The sequence below is a fragment of the Balaenoptera physalus genome, assembly GCF_965194825.1.
Source record: "Balaenoptera physalus genome assembly, chromosome: 8".
Classification (NCBI taxonomy): Eukaryota; Metazoa; Chordata; class Mammalia; order Artiodactyla; family Balaenopteridae; genus Balaenoptera; species Balaenoptera physalus.
Window position 1 is genome coordinate 48110658 of NC_138887.1, and position 14014 is coordinate 48124671.

General features: G+C 35.6%; 1 protein-coding gene across 5 annotated transcripts in view; it reads right to left on the reverse strand.

The window, feature by feature from the left end:
- Nucleotides 1-135: 135 nt before the first annotated feature.
- The window catches only part of KLHL7 (kelch like family member 7), a 56406-nt gene continuing 42527 nt past the window's right edge, over nucleotides 136-14014 (reverse strand). For all 5 annotated transcript variants that reach the window (XM_082472716.1, XM_082472717.1, XM_082472718.1 and 2 more), the window contains 4 exons: nucleotides 9158-9398; nucleotides 6684-6885; nucleotides 3089-3186; nucleotides 136-1563 (listed from right to left, as the gene is read on the reverse strand). In XM_082472716.1, coding sequence (XP_082328842.1) covers nucleotides 1280-1563; nucleotides 3089-3186; nucleotides 6684-6885; nucleotides 9158-9398 — 825 coding nt within the window. In that variant the 3' untranslated portion in view covers nucleotides 136-1279. The remainder of the gene's footprint in view (nucleotides 1564-3088; nucleotides 3187-6683; nucleotides 6886-9157; nucleotides 9399-14014) is intronic.

Genomic DNA, 14014 nt, shown 5'->3' on the forward strand with positions numbered 1-14014 from the left:
CATTTTTAGGTTTTAAGCTTATAACCTCCATTATAAAGAAAACAATAAAAATTTAAAAAGAAACATTGTTTCACAAGTTCAAAAAACAACTATTACCTAACACATTTAAAATGAAGAATGAACTTAGCGGTCTACTTGAAGTTTAAAAATATTTAATATTACCAGGTAAAAACATGGATGGTGACAGCTTTACATGGCTCACTCCATACATTTCATAATGTAAAAGGGCAAAACATTACTAGGAAAGAAATGAATAGGTGGGTTTGTAAAAGATTTACTGACCACATATAAGCAATTAATACAAGATGACAAATATTTAACTCAACTAAAAAACTTTTAGAGACAACTGAGTCAAATATCAATGATGTGCTCTGCTAAGGAAGAGAAGTCATGTACCTTTCTAATCTGTAAGAAGTTCAAAATGTATAACTATCAGTGCTGTTCTAGTGACCTAGAAATTTGCTATAAGTAGCTTTCTTTTGCTAGGTAATAATTCTTATAATGATTGGATTTTATTTAACAGAGTGAGCACTGAAGAGGCATAATCCTTTTTTAACCCCTGGGAAAAAAAGTGATATAAATTCGTGATGGGTGCTAGGCTTGACATTTTGTGTTAAAAAGATGGAATTATTTAACTGGATAGAATATATTTCATGAGGAGTTGGGTACATTTTTAACTCTCAAAATGTATTTATGAAGTTTTGTGAGATATAAGTGTATGCTTTGACTCACTCTGGCTTGTTTTTAAAATGCAATACATTTGGCACTAAATGGAACAAATGAAGACAAGCAAAACTACGTGAGACTAAGCTGCTCCATCAGAACCGCCTATCTTTGACTTACAATTCATACTATTTCTTAGTTCTTGACTGAACAGAAACAAACAGACCTAACTACATAGCACTTCTATGATGTATGAAAATAGAATCTAGAGCTAAGATGAGGTTGCTTCTATGGTGAGTCAGTCCCCCATTCTGCCATAATCATAGTTACAAATGTGAAATTCATTTAAGAATTCATACTTTCACCAAGTGCTTATAACTTTACAAGTTTTCTTGCTAGATACGTTCTTGGTTATGTGGCCAGCTGAAATACGGTCTTTGAATTAAGTAAGAAATCCCATATAAAAGAAAATCTATTTTATAGGAATCTTACTTTACTTGAAACTTCCTTGAAAAAAACAAAACACCAAACTAAAACTTTGTAACCAAACTCTTGGAACAAAGCACTGGTGGCCATAGTTTTGAGTCTCCAGTGAGTCTTGAAGTTCACTCATTTTTCATGTTTCAAGGGTTTCTTCATTTGCTCCACAAGTATCAACAACACAAATTAAACAACTTGTTACTGGAAAAGCTCGGACTTTGGAGTTGGCGATCCATTTGTCTGTTTCAGTGTTATATTCGAGGATGTGTCCTAATCGACCCACACCTTGAAAACCAGCCAAGACATAAACTACAGAGCCGACTGCTGCACACTTCACAGTTACACCCTTCCATGGCATTGGTGAGACCATCTTCCATTCGTTTAATTTAATATCGTAATATTCCACATTGTCCAGACCACCTTCAAAAGAATAAAACGTGAACAACTACATGAACAATTCTAAGATCTCTTAAAGTAATAATTCTTTGTATTTTTTCCAAACCTTTTATTATGAAAAACTTCAAACATGTAGAAGAGTTGTCAGAATTTTACAATGAATCCTCACATATCTACCATTTAAATTCCTATTCTTACTTGAACACAACAGAAATTTAACTTAATTTTTATCTGTCATTTTAGAATCATAAATACTTATATTTATTCTATAAAATTAAAGATGTTCTATCTGCTCTGGAAAAATTAAAAAGTAGACCAGTGAAGTTTCCTTCTGATTAAGTTTGAGTATAATCTTTCAAATGTCCTTCTGTTTCCTTCTACCATTTATCTGTCAGCAGCTTATGAAAAACAGCAATGGATAGAGACAGAAGAAGGAAATAAAGTTATTTCTTTGTTATACTTAAGTAATGATTAAAGGTACTGACTAAAATAAGCTTTGTGGAATCTTATCTATAGATTCAGTCCAAATTCTACATTATTAAAAGAAATTATTTAAGATTCTTTAGTACAACATTATTTAAGAAAATAAAAAGATCAAATTTACTCATTTAAAAAAGTAATACTGATATTTTCATGCAACGTTTAAAAATGTGTAGGAAACACTGCCATTCAGAGCCTGGATACAAGTCCTAAAAGTTAAATTAAAAATTTATATTCAGGGCTTCCCTGGTGGCGCAGTCATTGAGAATCTGCCTGCCAATGCGGGGGACATGGGTTCGAGCCCTGGTCTGGGAAGATCCCACATGCCGCGGAGCAACTAAGCCCGTGAGCCACAACTACTGAGCCTGCGCGTCTGAAGCCTGTGCTCCGCAACAAGAGAGGCCGCGACAGAGAGAGGCCCGCGCACCGCGATGAAGAGTGGCCCCCGCTCGCCGCAACTGGAGAAAGCCCTCACACAGAAATGAAGACCCAACACAGCCAAAAAAAAAATAAATATAAATAAATAAATTAAAAAAAAAAAGTTATATTCAAGTTCAAATGTTTCTGTCACTCAATAGTTGTTTTTTTTTTTTTAAATATTTATTTATTTGGCTGTGCCAGGTCTTAGTTGTGGCATGTGGGATCTTTAGTTGCGGTACGTGATCTCTTAGTTGCAGCATGTGGGATCTAGTTCCCAGACCAGGAATCGAACCCGGGCCCCCTGCATTGGGAGCATGGAGTCTTAGCCACGGGACCACCAGGGAAGTCCCCACTCAATAGTTCTTAAGCTAATGTGATACCATTCCCCAGAGGGTATTTGGAAACGTGCTAAAGCCACCTGAGACTGTCACAATGACTGGTGGCTATTACCTACATTCATGGATAGAAATGTTAAACGTATTACAATGTTTCATAAACCATTAGTTCACAGAAACTATAAAAAGAAAAGTCTAATGATGTATGTGATTAATGCTTGTATCTAGATCTCAAGAAACATTTTCATAACTTAAGATAAGGAAATATCAGCAAATTCATTGCAAAAGTTGAAAAGTGAACTAACTTCACATACCTAAGCCATTCTGACCACCCACAGCAAATATCTTGTCTTTTACAAATACCAGTCCATGATTCTTCCTGGCTTCAATCATTGGACACAGCTCAGTCCATCTGAAAAAACAAAGGAAAGTTTTCAGTATACATGTTCACAAGAAGGTAAAAGGACTCATACGAATTTATAAGAAAGGTCTGTTATCCCAAGTAAGCGCTCATTTACCACTCACATATGTGTACACATGCACGCACACACACACAAATGTGCACGTGCACATTTGGAAAGCTAGAAAACAAAAGTTTAACAGTGGTTTTCAGTAATTTATAGGTGGGGTAAATAGGGATTTTATTCCTTTCAACTCCAATAGGATATGGGAAATAGAGGATATCTGGAGACTATTAACATGTCTTTGGAAGACATCCATTTCCTACAGTTCACAATAACTTGTAAAACAGTAACAAACAAAACGGGGAAGATATGTAAGAAAATATAAGGTACTAATATGGTTTTACTCACACGTGGTTTTAATTAATATTTACATAGGGTAAGTAAAACAAATTTATCATGGGCCTCTAGCAATCAGCAAATTAGCATATCTGTTACTATTCACACACCCATCTTTAAATATACACTTAGAACTTCAGGCAGCTCCTATCATTCTGTCATGTTTAATAACTTATCAGCACGTTGCTGTGTTCACAGGCACTACTATAAAGAAAGAGACTGAGAATATAAATGTGGACACAAGTGTTGAAGGATACTAATTCACAGGTAGCAGCATTAAACACACAGACAATTTTGTTATTGTTTTCTATGATATTCATCTCTTCTTTTGCATGTACTCCCATACAGATAACTGACATTGGTGACTGTGAAGGTGGTACCAACACACAGCTCTTAACAGCTGATATAAATCGAAAGACTCCAAACAAAAACAAAAAAAGGGCAACTTGGCATAAGTGTAATGCTCTAATATGGTGATTTATAACTCTTCTTTTAAATAATTTAATACATTTAACTTTTCAAAACATAATTAGAACATAATGATGAACTCTGAAATATCAACAACTCTTGTTGCCTTATATTTACATACTTTTGGTTTTAAAAATGGTTTGACAGTCACCACTCTCATTTTCTGAGCATTCAGTTAAAGTAAGTCCTCCTGTTTTTCAGGATGAACACAGGTGCTCCTCCAGGTGAAAAGACCAGCATTCAGCTTGAAAGTGGGAGAGCCAGTACTCGACCTCCACAGCCTCTCCACACAGTGAGCTGTCAAAGTGTGTTAAACAGAGTATCTGACTTGGAAAAATTCAATATACATACCCCTTTCTTCTCTAAATATGTCTATGATATAAAATAAGAGAATGTTTTATGTACATCTAAGTCTCCTCAAGGTTTAGAATTAAGGAACTTCATGAAACACGCTTCCTTCCTCCTATAATTCACATGCAGAGTATGCACTAGGTCTTTGCTCTCTCCAACCTGAGTTTAGTGTTCAGTAGCTTTCCTTAAAATTCTAACTGTGGAAACTGTGTTGTGTTGTTTCCATAGGTTTCATTTCTTAGCTTCCAATCGAACATATTCTAGTTAGAAAACACTTTAAAAATTGTCAAAATTGGGAAGAAACAGTTTTACAAAAAATACGTTGGATGGACACAACATATTAGAAAGGAAATCATAGTAGTATATAACATCTTTCACTTTGAGATTTGGATAATTATATTCACACTAGCTTTTTCACTTAGGAAAATTTAGAGAATATAGAGAATTCAAATTTAATACATAAGCTCAGTATATACAAGACAAAAGAAATGCTAAGTTGTGTAAGTTTTAAAATATTCCCCAAACTGATTATATTCACCTAGTTTTAAAAAATATTGAAGTTGTAGAATTCCTTTATACTCTTTCTCTGCTACTATAAATAAGAATATATTGATTTACACCGATACTGCCTGAATAAAGATCTCAGAATTTAGAAGCCTGGAGTTCATATGGTATGGGTTCTACTCTAAGATATTTTTTTAGAAACAAAACAATAATTAGGCAGCAGAATGAATGAGATTACAGCTTTCCAACTAGTATGCTGTAATGCTTTTTGAGTATAGGATTTATGGGAGGTTAAGTAGAGATTGATATAGGAGAGAGGACAGTTGGTATATACCTTGCTCCTATGGTTTAGGACAAGAGGGGGTGGATAGATAGCTGGATGGACGGATGATGGGATTAGGATAAGGCGTATCCCCGGTGTGCCCTGGCAAGTACAAAGGTACAGTTTAAAAAAACATTGGGAAGTATTAAGTTTGATGATCTCAAGAGGTTTCCTAGTCTAGACACTTAGCAAAAGATAAGTTTCAAGATAAGCTTCTTTCAATTCTATCCCTAACATGGGTGACTAGTTGAGCAAAAAAATGAGAAAAGAACAATTGTAATTGCACTTTTCTTTGGGAAAGGAGTTACTGATTTTGCTTCCTTAAATCCTTCAAAAATAGGTGGGAAGCATAAATAACTGCAAATGACAATCATATTTTATAATTAAATCTTTACTCTTAATTTAATAAAAGCAATAGCTGGAGTAGAAGACTTCTATGTTTTGTAGCCTGGAAATATTTCCTAAATACAAAAATTGAGCACAAGAGTTTTGGTGCAGCTCTTTGGCATAACATTTAAGTTGAACATATTTGCCCAATAACTTGTTCTGGTAAAGGAAGAACAATCCTTTCAAACGAGCAAGTTAATTTTCTTATTGAAGGTCTTTGGATGTTTCTGACTATCAACAAAAGGTCTGACTGGAAGATCATCTGGGTTCATTTTCTTGTTAGTTAATTACACTATACTTACCACCCCCCACTATCAATAACTAGCTCATATCCTTTGGCTGTATTGAATGGGTTCCATCATTAATTACGAGATCAGAAAAACGGGCTAACCATTTATTTCTTTGTATTTTGCCTTTTAAAAGCAGTTATTTTACTTCCCAGTTGACTTAAGAATATTTTATTTAGGGACTTCCCTGGTGGTCCAGTGGTTAAGTCTCTGCGCTCTCAATGCAGGGGGCCCAGGTTTGATCCCTGGTCAGGAAACTAGATACCACATGCCTCAACTAAGACATGGCACAGCCCAATAAATAAGTAAATAAATATTTTAAAAAAGAATAGTTTTATTTAATAAATATGAATCCAAACATACTTTAGTAAGCACAAACTCAAAAAAGACATTATACCTAGGGGTATGATTCATTAATGCCACGAACCAATACATAATATTTTTCTAATTAAAGGCAAATTTACTACTGATCATAAATTGTTTCCCCTTCTCTACACTTCCTGATCTCTCAAACAAAAATATTTTGAGTTTGATGAATCGGTCATATTTTCTTATTCACAGACATTTATTTATTGCACAAGCAGGAATAGAAAGAGAGGGGCTCCCATGGGGTATAAGGTCAAGCCATTTCTTAAGGTGTAGAGGAAGGGTCAAGGCTATAAACATGCCCCTGACCCTAGCACATTCAAAAATCCTTCTGCTGGGTTCTTTCTGCCTTTTGACATCTTCTTCCATTGAGCTTATAGAATACAATTAATTGTGTAGTAAGAGTTTTAAACTGATAACATACGTTTCTGTGGCAGGATCATAGACTTCACAGGAATTCAGTACTCGCCCAGAAACATTGTTCCCTAAACTTCCACCACAAACATAGATCAGGCCGTTGGCTTCCACCATCCCATGGCTGCAGCGCTGAGTCAGCATGCTGGGCTTTGTGTGCCAGCTTTCAGTTCTTGTATCATAGCACTCAAATAAATACAGAGCCGAGTTTCCTGTAAAAGAAAAGGACCCCATCTTGCTTAACTTAGTGTGTATGTGGGCCTGAAGTGAGTTGACTGTAGAGTTGAATCATTAATTACTGGAGGAAAGAATTTAGGGTTGTAGAGTCTTTTCTCTACTCAACAACAACAACAAAACGTAGAAATACTTTCAGAAAAAGCTATCCCTGTTTGTATAGACCTTGGAAAATATTCAAAAAAGGATCTGCTGGAGAGACATTAATTGGTAATTAAACAAACAAAAAAAGAAATTGGTTTGATTTCAAAAGATTTTCAAATTAAATAAGAAACATTATGTATGTCTTCCGGCCCAGTTACGCATGATGGGAATTAATTGAACCTCAAATGTTTATAGAGAGGGGGAAAAACACAGCTGTTTACAGATGGGAAGTCTATATCTTAAAATATGAAGACTACTATCTGAAGAGTATCCTCAGGCTTGTCATTTAATGTTCTACAACAGCTACTGCATCATTAACAAAACTGTTCTTCCTGACTGCTCTCAGTAGTTGTGTGGGTAGGCCCTGAAGTCATGCCAGTCCATTCTTGAGTATACACTCAAAGTATCGTTATGTGTTTCTGGTGTACTTTGATTATACACTTTAACGGCAAAACACACCCATCCTGTTTTGCAACTTCTGCACATTTTAGGAGCTCAATAAAGAGTTTTAGAAATGATACCACTAAAGATCAAGTGCTTTTTTTCTTTCCCAAGAAAAACGAAGCTAGAACTTTATCAAATTATTGCTCCCCTCCCACTTTTCTGGACTTTTCTAACGCTTAAAAGCAATAACACCCTTATAAGTCTCTATCAAAACCAAAGCCTATGAAGAGTAACAGACAGAAGAAGTAATAGTCATGACTAACAGTAACTTCTTTTTAACTTTTTAAACATTTCAAATTTGGTAGATTCAGTCGGTTGACACTAAAGGGAAATATACAGTATATAGCAGATTAAAAAAAGTTACTATTTAAGTGAAAAACTGACTTAGTAAATGCTGAAGAAATGAAGTTATCTACTATACTTTACACAAAAAAGTATATCTATAAAACACTTCCTACTATATTTAGGATTTATTGTATTTGAAATATGCTGTATTAGACATTCTGTGAGAATGCTTTTAAAGAGAGGGAAAGATCACCTCTTAAGTCACATTTAGAAAATCATCATCTTTCTTGTATTCATTTTGCATCTAGTGGGAGCGGGGGGTAGAAACTTAAAACAAATAAATATGCTGACCAAGAGTAAAACAGTCTTTGGGCTAATATAAAAATCATAAAAGAAAATAAAAAGACAATGTTTAAATTCCATACTTTAGATTTACTTGGTCTTCCTAGTTTTCTTTATAAGCCCATTATTTAGCTAAAGAAATTACTTGAAAAGACGAAAGCATATAAAAGCTAGTCTGCACCTAGAATATTCATTTAGAAAAATTATTCATTTAGTAAACAAACACTAGTGGACACTTACACATTATCTGTCAATGAGAAAGGTTTTTATACCCATACCCACACCCTGTTCTGATCAATAAGCTTAAGATACCACTACCAATCATTACATTAAAAAGTTAAAGAATAGGGACTTCTCTGGTGGTCCAGTGGTAAATAATCTGCCTTCCAATGCAGTGGACACGGGTTCAACCCCTGGTTGGGCAACTAGGCCCACGTGCTTCAACTAGAGAGCCCGAGTGCCGCTAACTACAGAGCCCGCGTGCCACGACTAGAGACAGAAAACCTGCACACCACAACTAGAGAGAAGCCCACGCACCGCAACGAAGATCCCGCATGCCACAACGAAGACCCGACGAAGCCAAAAGAAACAAAAAAAGTTAAAGAATAAAGCAAATGAAAAAGATTATTCTTACTTTTTTCTGATACAAAGAAAGCAAAGATAATACAGATTTTAAAAGCCTGAATGTGGGTCTATGAGTAAGCCAAACTCTGAAATCTTTAAAGCAAATAATATTACATATATAAAATGACTAATCCAGATGGCAACAATGAAGCTAAAATCCAGGTGACGTCAACGAAACCGCTGTCATGACAAAAAAATGGACAGTTAACGTAATCAAGGAAGTTGAAGTTCTCGTAAATTAATGACTTATAAAGAGTAAGGTAAACCTTCAGGGAAATGTGCTCTAAAATATGACAGATATGTATTTAAATTTGTCAAAAAGTATCTGGACAAATAATACCAACTCTGTTTGAATATGAAAGCCAAGATCCTCAGCTTTAAAGCACACACAAATACTGAATAAGTCCTTACCAACTTCGGAACCTCCAGATGTATAAATTTTGCCTTCTGCAGCGCAGGCAGCAAGGCTGTCTCGAGGTGTTGGAGGGCCCAGTTTGGAATACCAGCTATCTTTAACGACATTATAGCAGTCCATTCGTTTTATGGGGAAAAGCTGAGAGCCACCCAAAATGTAAACTACATTGTCCCAAAACACGCATGCTGCGTCTCTTCGTTTTTCAAAGGGGCAGCGGATGTCTGTCCAGCTATAATCCTGTAACAGGAAAGGACAGGAAGATTTCAGTAATGGAAAACTATAATAGAAAAGGATGAAGCAAAGATATAATTGAGAACATACAAAACATAAGAATATGTTAAATTTATCAGAGTACATATAAGAATGCTTGGCTTGAGACTATTATTTAATCTTGCGTGGCTTCTTCGGAATGTTGGTTAGTCGTGTCAGAAGGCAAGAGGAAGACAGTGACGGCTTTGGGTCTTTTCTGGCTCTAAAATAAACTTTAACACATTTGTATGTATCACCACCACCCAGTCTTCTATTCCTTCTGTTATTGAGGATAACAATACAAGAAAATACTAAAATAAGCAGTTTTGTTATTTAAAGAAAGATTTTTTTTTCAAATGTAAATATGCGCATCCCTTCTTTGCCGGATGTATAGGGATATAAAGAATCAATGGATAATTTGAAGCTTTAACTGCCATTAACCTACTAATGTCTAAAGCCAGAAGGCATTTTGTAGACTTCTGAGAGATATTAATTTTCTGTAAATATTCAGGTGAGCCAGTATAGTCAGCCAGACTCTTAAAGCTGTGATATTATGAAATACTTGAATAACCTGAGTAGTCTGGAAACAACTTTTTTCTTCTCAATGAGAAGAAATGGGCACCTATCAGTACTTCACCATAAAGGCTGTTCACAGCACCACTGATTCCTATGTTTGATGATATCCAAGGACACCTGTGCCCTTCTTCTATGTAAATATGTGGGGGAATGCTCCTAAAGTTATAGCTTGTTGGATCCTCCCCCTATTAAAGCAAGGAAGTTACAGTGTTCCTGCTGCTTTCTGAAAATGGTTGAAAATAATTAGGGTCAGATAGAAATCCAAACAATTCCCAATCTCATCAATCAAAGCACTGTGTGTGATTTATTAATGTTGATTTCCCTTTGGGAAAATTTGATATCTATCATGCTAATGTCCTGTTTTTCAGGCATTCACTGAATTAGATCAAAGCATCATGGAACATAAGAAATGGTCTCTTAGGAAAAAGAAGAGTCCCTGATTGAGAATATCCTGATTCCTAGTGATGATAAACATTCTGCTTTTCAGGTGACCAGAGAAACAGAGCCTTAATCCCTTTCTTATTCTCAAATTAGGGTCTATGAGTCCCCCTGGGTTACTCAGTGGTATTTTTATTGGTAGGCACACAGAACTGTAGGATAAACATAACATCTTCCTGAAGCTTCAGTTTTACTCAATGGATTTGAAAAACTGAGGAAGAATATCTTAAAAATTCGTTTTCTTGGGGAAACTGTGTACCACAGGATGAAAAAAAGTAAGCGATAAAATATTCTACAGGGAGCGATACCTCAAAAGTAAACAAAATGACTCTCTTACATATTATGCAAATCTACCCATAGCTCCTACCTGACCAGGTTCATTAGCAGAGAAATACAATTTCATTAATAAGGTACATTAACTTAGTGGATCTCAAATCTTGCCACTCTTACACCCAATTTATCTGATATTATTAGAAAGTAATAAGCAAATTTTCCCATAATTTCTAAAGACATCATTAAGAACATTATCTTTCTAAACTCTTCCTTAATTTCAGGATGAGAAAGTTGGTCAGATATTCTTTGAAATGGTCTCCAAGACCTGATACTCTTCAAATTAAAAAGAACTGCCCATGTAGAAGCTGGAACTAAAAGAACAATATACTATTTCTTTTAGCTAGATGAGCTTAAACACTTAGGCACTAAGATTATGAGGTTCCAAAGAATGAAATAATTTCAAAGAGGCTGGTAACAGAATAATTCTAACTTTCCAATACTACTCAAGGGTCCGAGTAGGGAATGGATGATCATAAGTCATATAGGACTTGGTTATGCTTCATATTTAAGAATTAAAATGCATTGCTCTCTCAGAACTCTAAGCCCAAGGGAAAATTGATTAGCTTGTGTGTCTGCAGTGTGTGTGTGTGTGTGTGTGTGTGTGTAACACGGGAATAGGCACATGTTTCTATCTACTTGCAATGTGGGCTCTGATTTCTCTAGAAGTCCTCAAGTTTTTAAATCTTTTCCAACTCTCCCAATACTGTCATTGGTCACCATACATGTTAAACACTATGCTTGATAAATACTAGCTATAAATAATATTCTCCCTAATAGTTCATCTTCTACGCAGGTAAGTGAAATGATCTTTCTTTTTACCTGGAATGCAAAATAGACTTTATTTCAGATAAAATGTAATGCTTTACATTTGGGCTCATTAAATATACCTGTCAGGTGTTAAATGCACCTATGTTTGAGCATATCTGCCTTTGGTTGTACGCAGGGGAGCTTATGGTCTTTTTTTTCTGTGTGTGTATGGGCCAACCTCCCTGGAAATCTACCCAATTCCCTCAATCTACCCCACATCCAAAATAGAGTACTGAGAATGTGATTTAACGTTTGCCCTTTAATAACTTATTACACTACCTAGGAGATTTGTGTAGTTGAAGAAGCAAGCAGAGAGGGGAAAAAAACAGAGGGGAAGTCAGGCTTGTCAGCTCAGTGGATATCTTTGCCAGGTCTTATTCTAGTCATGGGACCACTCCCAACCTGGGGCCTGTAGGTGGAGGAAGAAGTACTTATGGCTCCCAGCACTCACAGGCTACAGGGCAAGCTAGAGGGGCATGGAGCTTTCATGTTAGCAACAGATGGATGAACAGCACTAGAGTCACAGTGTATGTGTGTGGGCAGGAAATTGTTACCCTAAAAATATAATTTAATGCAGTTTTTATTGAGTACCTATTCCAGGCAAGGTTCTATGCTTAGCTGCTGAGAAGATATGAAAATGAGAAAACCGGAAAGCTTAGAAAAAACACAGGTAGAAGGATTTCTTAAGCTCTGACACATCACCCATGTATGCATCCACACATATATATGCAGACATACCCATGTATAAAGTCCTGTCTTTCCTGGTCCCAGTCAGCCTTTCTTGCCTCTACTGTGATATATCACATTCTAGACTTTTTTCAAGCTCAAGACTCCTTTTCTTTTTGCAAGCTTCCCTCAGATTTCCTTTTTCTGAATCCCCACCACACTGAAGTCTGCAGTTGATGACTGAGTACGCCATTACATCTTGTCTTGTGTGACTTTTCAGCTGTAGGACACTGCTACAGGAAGTGAAAGTGAAAGCCCTTCTTGAGTTGAAGGGCTGTAATATTTTTCTCCAAATGCCTTAGGGTAAAAACATCAGCCTGCTATTTTCCTTGAGAGTAAGGATTGATTTTATATAATCTTTATTCTGAAAACACATGAATCCTCAAATAATAGAAACACTACAGATGTAAATTTTAATAATAATCAAGACAACCAAAATGCAAAGTGAAAGAAACTTTTTATTTTTAAGACTTGAGAACTTTATTTTGCATCATTTTGAGAGAAAATCAAGCAAAGCTAGGGGAGAGAGGAGGTATATGCCAGATGCCACAACATTCCTAGAAGTAGTTTCATGAAAAGTACATCAAAACACTGTGGCTTATAAAAAAGAACAAAATAATGCCATTTACAGCAACATGGATGGACCTAGAGATTGTCATACTGAGTGAAGTGAGACAGAGAAAGACAAATATATGATATCACAAATATATGATATCCACATATAATGTAGAATCTAAAAAAAGGTACAAATGAACTTACTTACAAAACAGAAATAGAGTCACTATTACAAATAAATGATAATATTATATATCCTTATGAGGAATACTCCACAGCCCTTCAAAAGGATGGTATTTTCATTGACATGAAAATACCACAATATAAATGCTGAGAGAGTAAAAAAAAGTTTTTGTAAAATAGCACGTATGGCATGATCTACATATATAAAGTGAGAACACTGGGGACTTTCCTGGCAGTTCAGTGGTTAAGACTCCGTGCTTCCACTGCAGAGGGCATGGGTTCGATCCCTGGTCAGGGAAGCTCTGCATGCCGCAAGGTGCGGCCAAAACAAAAAATAAATAAAAAATAAAATTAAAAAAATAAAAAATTCTAAATTAAAAAAAAAAATGAGAGGACTGGAATGATGTTCACCAACCATTGATGACTGTCTGTTATGCTGGGAGCACTCTGGCTTTCTCCTTTTTATCTTGCTATGTTTGAATTTTCTACAATGAGCATATATTATTTTTTTAAACAGAAAAAGTAAATACAACAACCAGGCAAGTAGTACCAAAAGTATGGTACAAAGAAAACAACTTCTCACGTCAGATGCTTATAATAGTACTAAATGTTTTAACAGAAATGTGGACTTAAAACTAATTTAAGTTAAGGCTTTAAAAATTTAAACAAATAGCTATTATACTACGCGGCTGAATTTCAACTACAAGACGGATCAGAAACAGTCTTTGCCTTCCTTCTAAATAGCACGCTATTAGGGCACTCTAGTTTTTCAGAAGTGAACACTTGATTGTGCTTAATTTCCTAGGCTGTACCCACTTTGAAATGCACTCATTTTCAATGGGATCACACAGATATTTCTGTAAACATATTAACCTCCCAAAGTCCAGAAAGGGATTTAATAATCAGCCACTGGAAGAAAATACTCTTGTAACTGAAGTTCTTCATAAAACATAGCATCACAGCTAGAAAAAAGGCTTCCACAGTTG